This window comes from Diadema antillarum, unplaced genomic scaffold (assembly GCF_040938485.1).
Source record: "Diadema antillarum isolate AM-2024a unplaced genomic scaffold, OU_Dant_1.0 scf00000092, whole genome shotgun sequence".
NCBI lineage: Eukaryota > Metazoa > Echinodermata > Echinoidea > Diadematoida > Diadematidae > Diadema > Diadema antillarum.
In genome coordinates this window covers 1,834,031-1,848,125 of record NW_027270981.1, presented here as the reverse complement: position 1 = coordinate 1,848,125, position 14,095 = coordinate 1,834,031, and the positions used below count along the sequence as shown (strand labels likewise).

At 38.0% G+C, this 14,095-nt stretch overlaps 1 protein-coding gene across 1 annotated transcript in view; it reads left to right on the top strand.

Moving 5' to 3' along the window:
- The window catches only part of LOC139718273 (carbonic anhydrase-related protein 10-like), a 103,372-nt gene that overhangs the window by 86,864 nt on the left and 2,413 nt on the right, over positions 1–14,095 (top strand). The window contains exons 5-6 of the mRNA XM_071629757.1: positions 11,165–11,260; positions 13,526–13,598. Coding sequence (XP_071485858.1) covers positions 11,165–11,260; positions 13,526–13,598 — 169 coding nt within the window. The remainder of the gene's footprint in view (positions 1–11,164; positions 11,261–13,525; positions 13,599–14,095) is intronic.

Here is a 14,095-nt window from a genome sequence, read left to right as displayed (position 1 = left end):
GGACTTTCTGCGCGCATTTCGTCGTGACCACCGGTCGCCTATCGGTATACGAGTCAACTTACCTCATAGATGAGGAATCGTGTTGCTAATGACAAGAGTAGTTAGACTGCTCGGAATAACATGAAGAAAACAAACACCAAGCCTAGGCTATTAGTACAAGAGGAAAAGCTGTAGGGGTAGTGTAGCCATCACTGACTAGGATATGAGGAGTAAATAATATCTTTACAGATAAAAATAAAAAGGATAGAACAAGAGCTACAGTGAGTACAACATGGCGGAAATATCCAACCCATTACAAAAATTGCGACAGCCATATCGAGTCATACGCCTTCCCTACACCAAAAGAATATTTTTATCACGGGGGACTTTAATTTGAATTTGCTTCATTACAATGAAAATGTCCACTGCCAAGAATTTTTAGACCTGATGTTATCCAAATATCTTATACCGTTAATTAGAAAACCTACCCGTGTGACTGATACATCATCCACCTTGATAGACAATATTTTTTCTAACGATATTTCGTTTGTATCATCTGGTGTTATAGTATCTGATATATCTGATCATTTCCCGATATACGCCAAGGTTCCTCTTGTGAAAAGCTGCTGTCTTAAGACTCAAAGATTTACTTTTCGTGATTTTTCTGAGAGCAACATCGATAGACTCAGGGAGAGATTGTTGACTGCTAACTGGGAAGAAGTTTTTGGTATTGATAATGATGCAGAAACTGCATTTCACATTTTTTTGGATAAATTTTCTAGGCTTTATGATGAAATTATTCCTTTACGACAGTCCACCCGTTCTACCTATAAAAAAACACCAAGAATGCCTTGGATCACCAAATCCCTCCTTAAGTCTATCAATCATAAGAATAATTTATTTTGTAAATACAAGAGGAATCCGAATGAAAATACGAAAGGTAAATATGCACGTTATCGTAATATTCTTACAACAACTTTGAGATTTGCTAAGAGGAGGTATTTCACGAGGCAGTTTGACCTTTACAAAAATGACACCAAGAGTACGTGGAAGGTGATTAATGAAGTTCTCAGAGTTAAAGATAAATCGGAACAAGTGAAGGAAATATCTCAGCACGGTATCTTGATTCAAAATCCGGTGCATGTTGCTAATGCGTTTAATGATTTTTTTGTTGATTTAGGCCCCAGTCTTGCTAGTAATATCCCAGTAACAGATAAAGCATTTCATTATTTTCTAACTGATCCAAATCCTCAATCTGTGTTTTTTACTCCCATCCAAGAATACGAGGTCAGGGATGTAGTTCTCAAGTTGAAAGCAAAAAAGAGTGCTGGACATGATGGTATTACAAATTTTTTACTGAAAAATATTATATCGGCAATATTGTCTCCTTTAACACATATATTCAATCTGTCCCTTGTTACTGGCATAGTGCCTAGTCAAATGAAAATTGCTAAAGTTGTTCCGATTTACAAAAAAGGTAAAAAGCAAGATGTAAGTAATTATCGTCCAATTTCTCTTTTGACGGCGATGTCTAAGATTCTTGAACAGTTGATATATTCTCGTGTAATTAAGTTCCTAAACGAATGCAATATTTTTTGTGAGTCTCAATTTGGATTTAGGAAAAAACACTCTACTACTCATGCTGTGCTTGCTTTTATCGATAAAGTAGCCCACGCTATTGACGACTCGTCACATACTGTTGGTATATTCCTGGACCTGTCCAAGGCCTTTGACACTATCGATCACGGAAAGGCCTTGGACTGGTTCAGGAGCTACCTAACTAGCAGGAAACAGTTTGTAAATATCAACGGCTTCAGTTCCAACTTAAAAACACTATCTTGTGGGGTCCCTCAAGGATCCCTTTTAGGCCCACTTTTGTTTATTCTTTATATAAATGATTTCAAAAATTCATCTAATGTTTTATCTTTTCTTCTTTTTGCCGATGATTCTAATATCTTTTTTTCCCATCGAAACCCAACAACCCTTTTAGATGTAGTGAACAGAGAATTAAAGTCGGTTCAAATGTGGATCCAAGCAAACAAGTTGTCTCTTAATATAAACAAAACTGTTTATATGTTATTTAGTAATTCTGTGATCCATTTGCCTGGCGATATAAAAATGAATAATGATTGTTTGATTCAAGTTGAATCGTTTAAATTTTTAGGTCTTCATATTGACCATGAATTAACATGGAAATATCATATAAATTATTTATCTAAAATGCTTTCGAGAAATACTGGGATTTTAGATAAGCTAAAACATTTTTTTCCAAAGTATATTTTGAAAAATTTATATTCAACGCTCATTTTACCCTACCTCTGTTACGGAATACTTGCCTGGGGAAACTGTGCCAAATTATACATTGATAAAATTTTCAAACTACAAAAACGGGCTATTCGTTCAGTAAATCTAGCCGATTATTATTGTCACACGAATGATTTCTTCTTTGAAAACAGACTCCTTAAGGTTGCTGACTTGTTTTTATACAACTTAGGCACATTTATGTTTCAGTTATCAGCCAACGGCTTGCCTGACGTATTTACTCATATGTTTCAGAAAAACTATGCCGTCCATGCTTACCCCACAAGACAAAGAGAATCATTTCACCTTCCACGTACCCGCACACTCCTTGCTCAAAAAACAATTGTTTTTACCGGACCTAAATTCTGGAATGATCTTCCCGCCGATTTAATCAATTGTTCTAGTATGTTTACATTTAAACAAAAATTGAAATTAATGTTAATAAATGAATATAATCAGTCTGATTAGAATATTTCAATATGTTATATGCGCAGTATCCTCGTTCAATGTATATTTCTGGTTTATGCTCCCGTTATATAATCACTGCATCCGTATTTGTATCAACATTTAGAACTCACTATGAAGTTGATTATAGATAATGTGCACGTATATACTTGTGTACCTATATGCCATATTTTCACTCAGTTCTTATTCTTTGGGTTCTTGTTTTTTGTTGTTTTTTTTTCACCTTTTCTCTTTATTCTCTTATTTCTTTTTCCCTTTGTACTTTAATATTTTAGCTTTCATATCGTTTCGTCATTATTACTTTGTGTCCTATCTCCATTGATTGCATAGCAAATTTACACCGGTATTTTTTCATGGAACCTGCGCTTACAAGCTTTGCTTTTGCGGTTCCATCATATTTCACAAGTTATAGAAAATTAGTCTTATGTACATTATGAATGCTGACGCACTTTCTGTTCATGTCCCGACGTATGACATGTTTTGTATCTTGCTTGGTTTGTATTCTTTTTTGGATGTATTTTGATGTCAAGTGAAATATGAAAATAAACGTGCTGGAACTGTTCACTGTGTCTCGAGTGCAAGACCAGTGCAGTTTCAGTTATTCAATTCAATTCAATACTGTCACTCTATCAAAAAAAAAAGTTAACTCGTTTCGTTAGAGCCAAGCAAAGCTCCTTCGGTAGTATTCTATTTCCCATTTCTTTACCTTCTGTTGGCGAGAAAGTTGCTTATCTGTGCAGTGAAATATATCTGCGTTTCCTTTCATTTGAGTTGTGGGGGAAAAAACCCCGTAAAACCCCAACAACTGATGTTTATTTTAATCACTTTCTAATTAATTACAATTCAACACGCCGCTGTACATCAAATTAATGAGAAGTGTAGGATATTACACAAATTAAGTTACTTTGAAAGTGCAAAGGCAAACGGAACAATATTTGAGGGAAAAAAATGAGGATTGTGTAATCTGCAGCATATATTGTGCTTTCAAATGCCGTTTCACACCCCGCTCTCAAACACAAGCGAGCCGCCAGAAGTCGCTTGCCGGTCGTTTTATTCGTGACATTGGAGACATATTATGCGTGATCCGTTTTGAGTTAATTAAAAGCGGAATTAATGAACCGGTCTGTGGTGTTCATTCAGCACAATTGTATCTCTTTTTAAGCACGGCTTTATATTGTGAAACCATTTTACGGCGTCGGCCTAATCATTAATTCGTGATTCATAAATGGCTAATTGCAGTATATTTGATATCAATTGTAGACTGGAAGGTGTGGTTTATTTTTTTTTTGTCAGCAATGGAGTGAGTCATGTAGAAATGTTTTATCCATAAACACTGTATTGCACATAGTCGATGACTACAACACAGAATAGATTATATTTTACATTCATATAGTTACTTGTAAATTGTTATATTATGTTCAATTTCGATAGCATTTTGGGTGTGGTATGCACATCACTCAAAACATAACTCATGTAAATTCAGCGTTGTTTCATTAGTACATTGTACTTGTACATTGCACTTGTTTGGGTCACACGGAACAAGAAGTGCGATACACATTATATGCTGGTCGATTAGGATAACAGTACTTGCAAAGAATGGTTGATTTAGCAACCAGTACGTGCTTTGAATGAATATGAATTGTTTGAAATTTTTGTTCACCTATTGCTAGAGACTGTATTTTCCAATTCGCGCCCAGCCAAGTGACATCTGTCCAGTTGCTCTTTGCGAATCAAAACGAGCGCTGAAACTTTCGAGCGCGCCGTTCTGGATATCTTGGTTTTGGTATCGATTACGCGTTGGCGATACCAGAACGACGTCTCTGACAAGGGAAGAAAGAGATGAAAAAGAAAGAACGAAAGAAAAATAGAAAAAAAAAGAGAGAAAAGGGGGAGAGCGAGAAAGACATGCCGTTCCCTTTGTTGTTCTGGCAAATCTTTCTCTTCCTTCATCACGGCCCGAGCTGAGAAAATGGATCCGATCCATGACGAATTGAAACAACACCAACGGGGAATGCGTTAATAGCACTTTGGATATAGGTTCTTCTCCTTTTTGGAGTGGGAGAAGGGGGCTTTGGCAGCAGAGCGGGGACAGGGAGGTGATGAGAGAACAGAGCAGAAATCGTCTTCGTCTCGTATCTGGTGAATAATAGATGTGCTTTTAAATCAAACTCGGTGACAAATAGCGGGAATTAAGCGCCCGATGTCAGACATAGGCCTTTTTCTCTATGTGTGTTTTTATTTTCGCGCGCCGCCTAAATTGCCCGCGCCGTCTCGTAATAGCGAATTCCAAACCCCAAAAGTTTCCAAATGTAAATAATTGATCATCTTCGTATATCATATCTCAACAATCTTTTCCCGTCACGAAGTGTGAAAATATGATAAGATGAAGGGAGAAACTTATCTTTCTCTCCCTCTCTCCCTCCCCCTCTCTCCATATACCTCTGCCTATCCAAATAACCATCTATATCTATCCCTCTATTTCTTTCTGTCTTGATACGTGAACTGTTGTTACTTCCAACAAGGCACATAATTATATAAACACTCTTTTAGCTTGCATCAGTCCACGACTGAGTCTCTTTCTCTCTCTCTTATACCAATTGAAGAAAGTATAGATATGATCACAAGGTTAATTATGGATTCCATGACAACACGGTGTGACTCTGAGTTAAAACAGTACAGTATATACACAAAGACAAGAACAGTAAGTGCACGAGTCCGTCACTCAATACATCACGGGGCTTAATGTGCGCTGTGTCGGTCTCGCGGGCCTTTTTTGCCTAGTGTCGGACTTGGGAGCCTTGTTTGCCGCTGGTGTCAGACTCATGGGCCTTATTTGCCTAGTGTCGAGCTCAAGGGCTGTATGACTCATGGACACTATAGTTGTTGTATCATCACTATGATTAATAAATGCAAGTGTCTGAGGTCGGGCCTGAGACGGAGTTCTAGGAACATACTTTTTGGGTCTGGACACATGATGGCGTTTTCCTATGCACATCACAATGTTCACTTTGCAAGGGGGGGGGGGTGTGGAGGTTAAACCTCTTCCCATTAAAGATCTGCCACTGCTGAAATAAACATGTGTGATATCATGACTTTTCGTGTAAATCCTTATAATTAGTGCCTGACTGTACATCCACCTAACAGTAAGCCTGGTATTTGGCAATGTTAATAAAAAAAGGTTTGTCAATGCATTCAATACAAAACAATGAAAATATGAATGCCTGTCGAAGTGCCGATTGAGGGACCATTCTGGTCACCCGGTCTATGCAAGTTCAATGTTCGCTTGGACATGAATTCCGTAAATTTTCACGTCGGGCGTGCAAGCCTATGCATTATATCACTTTGGAAAGGAGGAAAGTGCGTAACCATGGCAACTGAGAAAAAGAGAAAGGTCATTTGTACCAATGTGCACTCTTGAGCTGACTCCGATCCGGCATATTGATATCACTGCCGGTACTTCTATGCCACCCATCAACTCGATATATGGCCGTATACCTTCATGACTGTTTAATCAGCATTAATAGCTTCAAAAATGCACTTTACGGCTGTCTCCTACTACATTAGTTCGCGTCTAGAAGCAGTTATCTCTCACGGCATTTTGATTCGTATTCCTCATACCATTTTTGTTTTTGTTTTCTTCTAACCGTCTAGACGATGGAAACAATTTATTCTCATTCCCATTAGTTACTAAAGTAATTGACAACTATGGCCGTCAATATGAATCTTTTCACTCTCTTGTACACCCTTTCAATATCAATTCAAATATCAATTCACTTCAATTCGACTTTATTTCCATCCAACATAATTAAATTCAAATACAAAGTATATATTAATAAATCATGTTGTTAACAATTTGTGAGAAATACATATAAAATTTAATACAAAATATTGTACGAACGAGTGAATGTGTAATGACAGAAACAAGGCGTACTTTGCAATGGTGACAAAAACTAAATATATTGATTAGAAAGAGTGATCTATTGAAAAACGGAGCTGGTAAATCCAATATCAGATCTATCCTACATCTATTTATGTACAGTTAGAACATTTTAACCGATATGACTGTATGATGCAGATTGTATGATAAAACATGTTGTAGATAGTACTTGTTTTAAAGTATAGAGGACTTACAAACTACACTTTCCACAGATGGCTGCACATAGATAAAGGAGAGAGATGGAAAGATATATATATATATATATATATATATATATATATATATATATATATATATATATATATATATAGGGACTCATCTGGGAGAGAGATTGAGAGATGACAATAGTCATGTCCTGCCGTTGACAAGTATCTCCAATCGTACATCTTCCCAGTATTATATCCATAGCAGGACCATGTTTCATTCTGCAATACAGATAAAGAGAAGTGGGAGGGGAAAAGGGATGAACGATACTATAAGCATTTCGCATCAGTTGAGTTGGTGTGTTGAAATAGGCCTATTACGGAACCGCGTCTCTGACTAGCAATTTCAACCGTTATCCCAAACTGCGCAATTGACATTTCACTAGACGCGTCTCCGCTGGCCGAAAATGGACATTTGTGGCTCTTGCCGTTTTGAATTCCAACGACCGCGTGTTGGCTGGTCTATGCGCGTGTAGGAAAAAAAACAGAAGTTCGTTACGAGCTTTCTTTACGATTAGGAAACGGCGTATTCCGAGACGTGCAGAAATGGCTGTTGACTTATGATGCATCCTAATGAGGATCGCTATTAGTTACGCCAAAATAGAAGGACGTTGACACTTATCGCTTCCAATTTGTGACCTTAATGTGGTTGTTGACTCTCATGCATAGTTCCGCTGTATCAGATATTGTGAGGAACTCTGTAAGGGAGAAGTAAAAGTATCCTACATCATTCTTATTCGGCTAATCACAAACCCCCTCTCGGTTCACCTTTCTGTATGACGTTAGAAGCACGACCCCCTGTTGAAAAGACTTTTCTTATCATTAATGGCTCTATGTTATCATCCACCATTAGCACGGTGACGAGAATAACACACTCCAGCGTGCTTATGGTGATAGACTCTTCTCCATGTTCATCATAACCAGTGTCATGAAACCTTGGGAGATGTAGCCAATGTGTCAGTAACAGCAGAAGTGCACGACAGTTTCAATGGACTCCCCCCCCCCCCCCTCAGTTTTTTTTTCTCCCGCAGATGCGATTTCGACAACAGTGGTTTTAATGTTGCCACATGGTAGCCGTATCCGAAGACAAATGCCATAGGGGAAATGCCTCACGGTAAGAGCAAGAAATCGATGGCTACTATGAAAGCGAATGTTAACCACTGAATGCACTTTTCCCCCTTTTTTTTTCTCGGAATCGATGAGACACGATGAAATCACCCCCAATAGCATCTTTTCTCCAGATGCTCGGTACTGTATCTCTTCAGGTTCCCATATGGCCCGCGACCCCCTCACAAGCTAGGCTTGACTAATGACGTTCTGTCGCCGCCACCGCGACACCCTCCCGTAACACCGGTGGAGATCCTAAGAGCTGAGAGGGGGATGGCGGGTCCCCACTTTCAATAGCCGCAGCCGGTTGGTTGCAGCGATGAGATATAATATCTATCTGCAAACTGAAAGTGCCGCTTTTCCTATCATGCGTCGATAGCATACGGGTGTCTATGATCTATTTGATTTTATTCCTTTATTTCATTTTTCTTTCTGCAAGTGAGTTAGCAAATAGAATGTTAAGTTTGCAAACGTATAAAGAGACAGGAGACAGCATTGTAAATATCAATTTCACATCATTGTTTTCATTGTTCTTTCTGGGGGTCTGATCAGACTATGATAGTGTCGAGAAAACAGTAAATCTTTCTATCTATATTATCTACCTATAAACAATCATATGTTTGGATAATCTGTATAGTTGTATACATAATAAAATATATATACTTTGTGATGATCTTCTCATGTACCCTCACCTTTTGTTCAGCATAAACTTAATGAATCTATCCCTTGATAAACGACTTAACAAGAAGACGTATGAAATCTGATAGTAAAGTGTAACTGTCTGCCTCTATACCTTGTTTATCTATCTACCTATCTCTCTCTTTTCTTTCTTTCTTATATACTGTACTATTCTATCTTTCGTCTGACTTTTCATTGATCCATTCATCCACCTATCCACCTTCCCCCGTAGTTCCTGTCGAACACCGGCATCTAGCACCAACATCTTTTTGCTGAAGGGGAAAAAGAAAGAAAAAAAAAAGGATCTTCCGCAAAATGTGTAATGCAATCCATAATGGTATTTGCACGATCGACCCGAGGAGCAAACATTTCCGCGCGGGCCCCGGTGGGATCGGCAGACCGACAACACTCTCATTCGTCTATATACCGTGCTTTTTCGGATCTCTGTTTGAATGTTTGACGAGCCGAGGCAAGGGTTTTGCTTTCGAGGGTCACGCCATGGTGCACGACTGATCGTTGCGCGCCAGACCGAGGAAATGTTCCAGCTCGATGAATTATACATCACATTTTCTTACTTTTTGTTCTTTTGCTTTCTTTTCTTACAGTTTGGGATATATTGACCAGAGACAATGTGTGCATTTTCTATCATTTCATAAGCAGATTTTTTTTTTTCCAGAGGACTGTGTTTCTGTTGCTAAAGGCTTCAGCAAATTCGTCGAGATAGTACATGTATTTACAAATGTGCGTTTAATAGCTAGTTTGGAAGAAAAAAAACACACTTTGATACTTTGTTTGGTTTCCAAATTTCGACAGATTGTCTATATCATATAACCAAAAAAAAGGTAAGCAAACAACTTTCTAAAGTTGGTAATTCCATCTTGCTTCAGGTGGTGTAGCACAATCATGAGTTGTTCTTTACTTTAACATGTAAATCCTAGTAAAGTATAGGTACATTGTAATATCAGTCCGATTTCAGAATTGGAAGGCAAAACCCTGACATCCATTCTTTTTTTGTGTGTGTGTTGGTGAAACGTTTGAGTGTTTCAAAAGTATGAATGCTAAAGGAACCTTGGGTCCGTAAGGTACTTTGCTTTGCCATATGCGCTTAGGAGGCGTTTTTTTTTTTGTTTTTTTTTTTTGTAACTTCCGCACACATTTTGATTTCGAACAATAGTAATAACGATTCTAACTATTTCTTAATGAGCGCTTTTACAGAGACCAGGGGGTGTTTCACAAAGCTGTTCTTAAAGTTAAGAAGGACTTAAGAACGACTGGTGATCAGTTCTTGTGTGCTATGCTTATCAGAATCTCAATAATTTAGCACAAGATAATTTAGCACAAAATCTCAATAATTTAGCACAAGAACCTCCTCTTCCCCTCCTCTTCCTGCTCATCTTCAACCCCAACCCTCACTCCAGTCGTAAGATGTGACTCGTGCTGCTTTGGGATCGGGTCTACGAAGTGTTGTGACCCACACGGCGTAACACATAAACCGTGTGGACCTCGTCATTCCTGCCAAGTCGTATATCTGATCCTAAGCGAATTCACATTATTTTTCGAGAGATACATTTAGTGGGAAATATTGAGGTATGCATATGTTAGAGAGTATCATGATAGTTTATTATAGATCAACAAGAGTTCTCCCCCCCCCCCTCGAATCTTATAGGACGATCCTGCACAATTGCGTAAGTTCGCTCGCCAAGCGCATGTTTCCTGGGGGACCGAAACAGATAGTATTTTATATACAAACTTTCCTGTGTCTGATTTTCTCATTCAGCATGTATCAAAATAGAGCATTGTTATACAAACGGATCGAATCAACTCAAGCTTGTATAAAATGTCGGCGCAGGTTGGTTTTGAAATATTTTATTTGTCAATGCGATATGTATATAGCAATTCAATATTCAGATACCATTTTCTTTTCCCCTAATCGGAGAATGGTATGTGGAATGATTATTACGTTCATATTTGTGTCATGATGATTACACCAATACGCAATACGCAAAATCACTCAGAGAAAGTGACAGTAAACTAAAGTATGAATTGCTCTGGCGTAAACTACAATTTGTGTGAGTGAATTACATGCATAATCTTTATTTTGAATTGCCAGAAAGAGATATTTTGCCATCTACGCTATACATCGGAACAGCTGTGATGTTGAAACAAAAATGATCATGAGAAATTCAAATATTGTTCATTCCTTCATTCATTCATTTCTTTTCCAACAGAAATGCAATTCCAATAACACATTTGAATATACACAATTAGCACAAAAATCAGTGCAACATTGTAATCAAGGAAAATACTGTGGACTGAAATACACTAAATCTTTTGACTTATATGACAAATACCGAATCAAAATGGTTGAAAGTGGAGGGGAATGTTAAAAAGTCAAAGCTTAGAGTTTACAGTCTCTTCAAATATAATTGTTGTTTTCTCTGCCCTTTTTAAACACTGAATATCTCTTTTCTTTCTTTGTTTGTTCTTTCGACAGTTACAACTGATCTTTTACAACGAAGACTTTTATCAGAGCTTTGAAGAAGCCAAAACATCACCTAACGGACTGGCTATCGTTGGACTATTCATTAAGGTGAGAGCACTTTAAACAAACCATATAATCCAGTATACAACATTTTGTCAGTTGTCATTATCTCTTTGAAATTCGAAGTCGTTGATAGTTTGTGTTTTATGATACTCAATGTCCAATTTGATTCTTCAGTGGTAACATACCTACTTATAACATTGCATATGCATTTTTAACAAGTCCTCATAAAGAATGACATGATATGTCCAAGATTTATGTCTCTTTGTCGGTGTCTCTTCAGCTAAATTTTAAAATCTCTGTTTTATACCACTTGTGAGGATTCGAAAGAAAAAAAAAGAAATCCTTGCTATTATTGACTAGCATAGATTTACACCTTAAAGATTTGTTTTGTATGGAACTAGTTTTCAGTAAAGCTTAGTTAAAGCGTCACAGCAATAATTTCTTGTTAAAACTTTCAGACTAGAGTCACTCCAATGTAAACCGTTTCTAGTTCATCATCATCATAGCGTCTTTGTGGCATTTGAGATTGACATGCCCTCGACAAAAGTAGCAGCGAGTCCGAAGTTTTAATGAGGCTCTCCGCTGACAAAAACGTTGATCAATCGAATCTAAAACCCCCTTGTTTCATCCATCAATTAAGCCTATGATACCTTCCGCGACATCGGAATGAGAAACGGGGTACACGCTAATGGTGACAGCTGGACATGATTCAATATGGAGCTAATTCCATTGTATATTGACTCAGTCAATTCTATTGTAATCGTTTCCCTTTCGAGACGTGCCACGCTAAAGCGATGTTCGATCACAGCAATCGATCATTACGTCCCAAGGGACTGGGGGCAACCTGGTTGTGAAGTACTTTCTTTTCTCTCCTCGACCGGATGGTACTTCAGGGCGCATAGATTCCCGAATCTGTCAGTTTGTTCTTGTAATGATTTTTAGACATCCATGGCTCCAAAGTGCTGCACTCCCCGCTGAGGGCGCCGTATTACCTATCGACTTTTTTCTTCTTCTTCAGCGCTCCTCATATCGCGCCAATCAGCTAATGAGTATCGGTCGTCTGTTGTCTAGAAATTGTTTAATTACAGGGTACGGTTATTATACCCTTGTTCACCAGGTGAATGATTAATTAAATCCCAGATGATGAGATTAAGAAGGGAAAAAAGTAGCCCCCGGTTTATCGATTTTGGAAAGTGGGTTGCCAGTCTTTCTTGTAAAATGAGCGTGTCATTCTTAATTAGCAAAGACGTGATTTGCGCTCTGCAAACAAGACAGTTCGGAGTTAAAAGTTGTTATTGATCGCTGTGACGCTGATACGGTACGTGTATGTTTTTTCCCCCTCTGCTGAAACCAAAGGTCAGCCAATAAAGTTAAATACAGCTGATGTCATGTCCCATTAACTCCGACCCGGTTAGTGATAGTAAAGCCACCTTCCTGCCTCTCGATGTCTGTCGGCATCGTCCTAAATGCTGCCGGGACGGGTCTCCGTTGTAAAAATATTATTATATCCAACACAGGAAATGTTACAGCACACAAAGAAATTCTGGTGCCCATTTTTCCCTTTTAGAGCATATAAATTTATACGAGGTCAAGTGTGTCAAAATGACAGTGTCTTTTCGAATAACAATTTCTCAGGTCCTTAACCGACGAATACAAGAACTTAGTCCCTTGCTGGAGGTGGTGACGACTTAAACAATAAAAACTATGATCCACTTGTGTTGTTAATTCGTTACACAAAACTATACTTTTGCAACTCTTTGACTTGAAGAAAGAAAAAAATAAATCTTCAAGGTTAAAATGATGAAGATCGTCATAATACCATTTGAATGAAGATATGAACTGAGCGTCGATAGGCAGGATGGTGGGGGTGGGGTATAGGGTGAAAGAAAAGTTTGAATGTCAAAACACAGTGACAATCTTCGGTGCGTTAGATACTCACACTTTGTACATGTTGTAATTCTGATTGTCAACGCGATCAGAGATGATCGACCGGCATTTTCAAACTTTGCTCAAAACATTGCACAAGGCTTACTTTGTAATAAAAGAGGAAAATTTATTTAAACTTCGCTAGAAGATGCATCGTTTTAATTTGGCAAAGAAAATGAGAGAGCACTCAAAGAGACCGTGCAAGTGTTTGTTTGTTTGTTTGTTTGTTTTTTAAATGCCCAAAGGCGGAGACTTCAAGATTTTGACATCGGGTATTTAAACGCCACCAGTCGCCATATATTTATTGTCATGCAATACATGTTCACAAGACATGCACTTTAGGCAGGCATACGGGATTGTGATTCCTTTTTTTCCTTCGTACAGGAAGGAAATATGACGGGACGTGAGCTTGGGAAATTAACAGGAATTCGAGTACTTCAGCGTCTTGTGTTTAAAGGTGCGTTGATTTGTGAGGATTTGTACTCAATGATAATAATCATCATCACTGATATTATCAAACAAAATTATCATTATGATTTGTATTTCAATAAAGGCATCAGTTTTAATGTACCGCTTTAATTAATGTCAAATGTGAAGAGTCTTAAACAAATAAGGCGTCTTGAGCATGGCACTTTGTCATCAATAAATAGGGGACATTTCATGAAGCGTTTTTTTTTTCAAATATTTTTTCTGACCAAACTGTTACAAGCTACTGAAATCCTTGCATCTGATTGGCTGAGAGCAATTTTTTTTTCCCCGACAAATTTGTAAGACAAAACGGTTCATAAAATTCCCCCTGGTTCCTCGGAGGGGACCTAAAGATGAGGTTGTGTGCTTACAAGCACTACTTGCCTCCTTATTGAGGCCATATGCAACTAATTATGATTCAATTTGATTCAACTGAGTTCAATTCGATTCACGTCAATGCAATTAAGTTTGATTCAATTCAATTCA